This window comes from Centruroides sculpturatus, unplaced genomic scaffold, assembly GCF_000671375.1.
Source record: "Centruroides sculpturatus isolate CEXI.00-Female unplaced genomic scaffold, Cexi_2.0 scaffold348, whole genome shotgun sequence".
NCBI classification, from domain to species: Eukaryota; Metazoa; Arthropoda; class Arachnida; order Scorpiones; family Buthidae; genus Centruroides; species Centruroides sculpturatus.
In genome coordinates, this window is record NW_019384859.1 from 56,088 (window position 1) to 62,402 (window position 6,315).

Below are 6,315 nucleotides of genomic sequence, written 5' to 3' on the forward strand. Positions count from 1 at the left end.
CTAATCGCTTAATTATTTAACTACTTCTTAAGTAGAAATAAGTCGAAACCGGTTACTTTGTACTCGAATATTTGTAGTCTCGGGAAAAAAGTGAAAAAACAAATTTTTATGACAATGGATACATAAATCGTAAATTTAAGGAAAATAAATTCTAGAGCTTTTCTGTACCTCATGCATCTCTCTCATTCATTAAATTTAGTTGTAAATGATGCTACCAAAGTAACAGTTAATTTTTTAACATTATACAAGAATTGTACACGTTTTTTTCTACATCCCCTTAAAGATGGGACAGACGAAATCATAATATCACTGGTTTAAGATTGAAATCCGTAAGTAATATAAAATGGGAGAGCGAAATAAAAATATCAAATATTTTAATGGATTTTTTTAAACTCCTGTCAACTATACAGAACTATCATAAAAACATACCAGTAAAGTTATAAATATACTCATGATTCACTTAATCGGGCGAGAGCGGTCAAATATCTAGCAGGCAGGCGGCTAACGGCCAGAACTGGTCCTGGATAGAATCATTGCAAGCATTATGTGTGTGTACTTTCCACCAGCTAAACTGGGTGAAGTTGGTGCTCTGTAAAGCACATGCGCGAATGAGTATACCCTAGCTGTTTGGAAGCTGACAATACAGTAATACCCTGAACTTATGCGATAGTTGGGACCAAGAGATAACCGCGTAAGTTGGGGTATAATTTCAAAATTTGTGTAAAATCCAAGTCGGATGTATGTAAGCTAATATATGTTCTCGTTAATCTTATCTCTTCTTTTGATTCGTTCATGGTTACAAGAAATCACACATAGAGTCTCTCAAGTCTCGGTAGATATAACAAACACAGAAATAAATAACACAAAATAAATTGTAGCTATGTGTCGATTCCACACGACACATCCGAACATGTAAGCTGCACAACAGCTTGGGGGGAGTGAGTAATCAAGAGTTGCGTGGCGCTCAAACAAAAGACGAATCGACCAGATTTGAAAATCGCGTAACTCCCGATTCGCGTGAGTCGAGGTATTACTGTACAGCGCTTCCATTCCGCCACTAATATTCGAATATACAATAGCAATCTTATCGTTTTTCACACGTAGTATAGAAATTTCTAATAAGATACATAATGCAGTTATAATAAAATATTAATTTTAATTATATGAAAATAATCGCACAATATGTAGATTATTTATTTTTTAGAAAATACAAGGGAAGCGGCGCTTCCACCAATTCCAATGACGGCACACCACTGCAAGACATACATGACTCATACCATCCAAAAGTAACCTTTAACTAAACTAGGGTTGCACGAGTCACCTGTGCCTCATACTATTAAATTAATATATTTTATCGCACCTAATAAAATAATATTGATAAATCAAGTATCATGCCTTTAGGATTATTGGTTATCAAAATATATGTGCTGCCCCAAGGGAAAAGGGCAATTATGTCTGTCGTCCTAACTAGACATGTCTGTACGAGTCACATGTGCCTCGTAAAGCTGTTAATGTGTTAAACAAAAGGCAATGGAAATTGCTGGGGTACTTCAAATAGAAACCAACTTTAGCGCTAATGATGGATGGTTAGAGAGATTTAAGGGTCACCACAGCATGACTTTTACAAAGCTGTGTAGAGAAAAAAAATCTGTCAATACGACCTCAGCTGGAACTTTGAAAGAGACAGCTTTACAAGAGATTGAGAAATCGTATAAACTGAAAAACATTTTCAACCTTGATGGAACTGGACTTTTCTACAAATTGCTTCTGGAGAAAACTGCTATGTTTAAAAACAAGAGTTGCTACGACGTAAGCAAATCAAAGCTGAGAGTTACAATCCTTCTCGGAGCAAATTCTGATGGCTCTGAAAAGCTGAAGCCCTTAGCTACAAGAAAATCTTGACAACCCCAATGTTTCAAGGGAGTGAAGAGTTTGCCCATCATATACAAGGCAAATTCGAAAAGTTAGATGACTTCCAAAATTTGGGAGAAAATTCTTCACAAATACAACTCCCAATTTGTTCAGCAAAAAAGGAACATAGCATTCATTCTTGACAATTGTCCTGCTCATGGAAAAGTTGAACGATTAATGTGTTTACCCTATCACCGAATGCCACTGTAATGCAACCATTGGATTCATTCGTTCAAACATCATTATCAGAAGAAGCTTATTTTGGATTTGATTCATTCAGTAGAAAGCAGAAAATCGATTGACATTTTCCTGTTAGATGCAATTCATTACGTGAAGGTTGCATGGGAAAATGTAACATGCTTAACCATTGCAAACTGTTTTAAACATGCAGGATTTCGTTCTACAGTGGCAGTTCAAGATGAAGATAAGAGTGAAGAACAGAATGTTCAATTGGATGAACTGCTGTGACATTTTCACAATCTATGAGAAACTGCCTCTATTGATGAAACCGACTACAGCACAGCGGATGATTGCATGGAGGTGTGTTATTTAGCGAGTGTTGTTGATATTGTTGAAGAAATTCAGGATGAGAATAACAAATCTGGAGGTGAAGAGAATGAAACCCTAAAAGACCTAACCCCAAAACCAATGCGCTACAGGCATTAAGAATCCTTAGACATTACTTGCCAGCAATTGACAATTGCAACGATGATGTTTTAAAGGCATTCATGATAGTTGAAAGGAAAGTCAAGACAGTTAAGTGCTCAAAACAAACACCACTGAACGAATTTTTCAGTTTATCATCTACAGAATTATTGTAAATGGAGTACAAAATATATTGTAAGCCTATACTGTTGTATTTTCCTAATTGCAGTTTTATGGTTTTTCAACTTCGCTTTAGTTGTCACATTGGATAACTTGACACATTTCCACTTTCCCTTGGGGTGTCAACTTACGCAACTTTGACTGTATATAAAACTACTATTATTATTTAAGTAAATTTTATTTGGAATGATTGAAAATTATGAAGACAATATGTAAAGGTTGTGCAATTGGCAGCCTTTCAGATTATTTAGAATATATCACAAAATTATATTTATTCACATAAATATCTAATCTACATTAGAAAAAAAATAAACCACACCATACAAAGAACATACTTATATACATCAATTAATTTTCAAAATAAATATTTTAGTTTGATAGCAAAGCATTGCATTAGAAGAGCTTAACTTTTACATATAAGATAAATTGATCTTTGAAAATAAGTTTTTAAAGATTTCAGTGAACTTTATCTAAATATTAAAGTATATGTAGATAATGCTACATTAAGCAATTTCTCAATTAATAAATATACTGCAAAAGTCAATGCAAAAAGTCTAAGACACTATAATATATAAGATTTTTGGGTTAGAAAAATGTAAACCCAAAAATCTGCAGGTTGAACTTTTCTATAATCAAAATTCACAAAACAGAGTTAATTAGAAATTAAAATAGAAATAGCAATTATGACCCATACATGCTTCTTTTAATTAAATTAAACAAAATTTTTTATAAGTGATTATGGTCTTCATTTCAAATCATAATTATGAAATAATATATATTGTAAAAATAACTAATAATTTTGCTTAAAAATCATGAAATAAATGGAATTAAAACACACAGTTACATTTTATTTGCATTTATGCATTCAATTTGATAAAAAGCTGTGGGAAGGCCACACTGCAGAACTAGTTCTTTTCTGAAAATATCCTCGTTTTATCGGAAAGATCTCCTTAAGATCAGGACGACCAATAACTCCAAACAGAGCATTGAGATCGGGAGGATTACAGTGTTGCTGTAGTAGAGATGCGCGGAGTTGCATACCTATAAACAAAAGATATTGATCAGTAATAGCACACAGTTTCTAGTGATATACTGTTTTCTACTTAAATGTATCAAAAAGACAATTAACCATAAAAAATAAAATAAACTGTAGTGGGAATTATTTGTAAATATGGAACTAAAGTATAGAAATAGTATATTAAATTTTGTAAAACTTGAAAAGTTATAACTTAAAATTTGTTTTATCACTGTATGTAATAAATAAAGACAGAGTGATCTGTTATATTAAATAATTAGAGTAAACATTATTTTGTAATAAGTAGATAAATACACTATGGCAAATATTTGTCTCTTGTTCTCTATTTGAACATTTTCTAAAACAATAATGTGATAAGTCCTTAAATTTAGCTATTATGAATGCAATAAAAATTTAAACCAAATAATAAGGACAAGAAACAATTTCTCTGTGCCTTTACTATGTTAATTCTTAAAAATATAAAATAATTTCACACAAGAATTAATGTTTAGCTAAACAGAAACAATATATTACATTTAAAAAGTTATTTCACTTTTCTTTGATAAAAAGTTAAAAAAACAAAATCACTGAATATGTTTTAATATTTATTAGTTTAAAATGTTTTAATCAGATTTTAACATTTACAGAAATCTAATTAAACAATATCTATTTTTCACTAAAAAGTCAATTCTAAGTCAACCATGTAAAAACATTCTTTTCATCATTTTCATTCTCTCAAATTTTACAAAACTTATCATTTGTTGCATTCATTTTACTTATAAGTTTCAATCAGTTCAGTAGTGATAACAGCATTTTAATTTGAATAAAAATGTCATTACACATGCACAAAAGTCTATTTTAAGTGATGAGCATAAAAACATTAGAAGAAAAAACATTCATTAATAAAGTCTTTTAATTTAAAAACAAGATGAATTTACACATGAAAAAATACAATATTTCTAAACTTTACCTCGAGCCCAATTTGGTATCTTTTTTCTTGGAGCACATTCATCATCGGTTTCGTCATCCGATTTTAAGTCAGCAATATCATAATTGTCAGGATCACCGGAACCACTCGATGAACGACTCCTAACCGGTGTCATTTCGTAACTGAATTAAAATATATACACATGTACTTTTCATTTTATATTTCATTGCATATTTTTAGAATTAAGCTTTTCCAAGTAATCTGCTAAACGTATTAGATAATGATAAACTAAGCTAATGGGAACAAAATATCATTAAAAAAAAATTGCATAGTTTAAATAGGAAATTATAAGAATCTGACCTGAAAAATTTAAAACAAAATTATATTCTACTTTGCTAAAAATCATGCTGTATCAAACATAGATTTATTTTTTTTTAAATTTAATTAACATTTTTTGTATAGCAGTCTGTAGTTTTGTATAATTTGATNAAAATATTTCAGTAGCCCAAGACAGCGAAAGATTGCAGCGCCACAGCACTGGCGAAAATTTAAATTTGCTGACTGGAATTCTTTCGGATGATTGACTTTCGGATAATCGACGCTCTACTGTATTATTTATTTTCGTGTGAAATTTGACTTATGATCATTTCGACTTTCGTCCAAAGTTGCGGAACCGAACCTCGTCATAAATTGAGAAGTGACTGTAATTATATTGAGTTATAATTCACTAAGACTTATGTGAACAAAGAACTTTCAAGAATGCAGGAACAATAAAAGTAACGTGTTTGCACTAAAACCCCAGATTGCAGGCACAAGACATCAGTGGGTGCCGTGACATTTGGTGATAGGGAAGCCGTGTTTCTGTAAAAAGCCAACTTCCAGGGGCAATAAGTCAGCGAAGGTCTAGGGTCCCATTCGTATTCATTTGTTCGATAAGCCAGTAAAAACCGTAAATTTCCCTAAATGTATTTTTAATTAATAGATTATCTAACGCACTTAATAAATGAGCGACTTCAATATTCTTAACTCTGTTGTATTAGATTTAATAGATTCTTTATGCCCTCTAAATGCCAATTCTTGCTTCGATAACATCTACTAATTAATTAATTAATTGAAATATAATATATCTATTAGCCATAACTATCTTCTTATAATTTTCAATATTTATTTTATATTGTGTACTAATGTTAAATTCTATTCTATTTTGATTTCCAAATTGCTTCAATTTTACGAAAAAATCGATGGAGATTTACGATTTTCGTGTTTTTTCCCACCTTTACTCAAATTATTTAAATTGTCAAAGCTATTCTTATTCCACACTAATTTTATTTGAAATTAGTAGATGATGCCAACAAAACAATTTTTGTATTTTTATGCATCCACAAAGCCATTTTACATCTTCATAAATTTTATCGTGAAAATGTCGAACAAACTTTTTGTTGACGTATTTATATTTAATTTAGTCATTGGTCTTTCTCTTTTAATAATGTTTTCTTTTTCATTATACGGTCTTGAGCCAAAACTTTTCAAAAATAAATTTTCAAGATCACAATTACATTCTAAATCGCTAGCGATGATATAAGGGCTAACATTAAAAATAAAATTATTAAAACTTGTTAAAATAAAATGTGTGATG

General features: G+C 30.8%; 1 protein-coding gene across 1 annotated transcript; it reads right to left on the reverse strand.

Moving 5' to 3' along the window:
* Positions 1-3,229: 3,229 nt before the first annotated feature.
* LOC111630629 (inner centromere protein-like) lies at positions 3,230-4,862 on the reverse strand. Its single transcript, XM_023374758.1, has 2 exons — positions 4,722-4,862; positions 3,230-3,777 (listed from the first exon to the last, which is right to left on the reverse strand). The coding sequence occupies exons 1-2, from the start codon at positions 4,852-4,854 to the stop codon at positions 3,602-3,604; spliced, it is 309 nt and encodes a 102-aa protein (XP_023230526.1). The 5' UTR covers positions 4,855-4,862; the 3' UTR covers positions 3,230-3,601.
* Positions 4,863-6,315: the final 1,453 nt, after the last annotated feature.

What these genes read in the sequence shown, in the direction of transcription:
- LOC111630629 (XM_023374758.1), bottom strand. Translation starts at nt 4,854, where the DNA reads ATGACACCGGTTAGGAGTCGTTCATCGAGTGGTTCCGGTGATCCTGAC. An exon ending in GATACCAAATTGGGCTCGAG is followed by an intron (nt 3,778 to 4,721) that starts GTAAAGTTTAGA and finishes TTTTGTTTATAG; the next exon opens with GTATGCAACTCCGCGCATCT.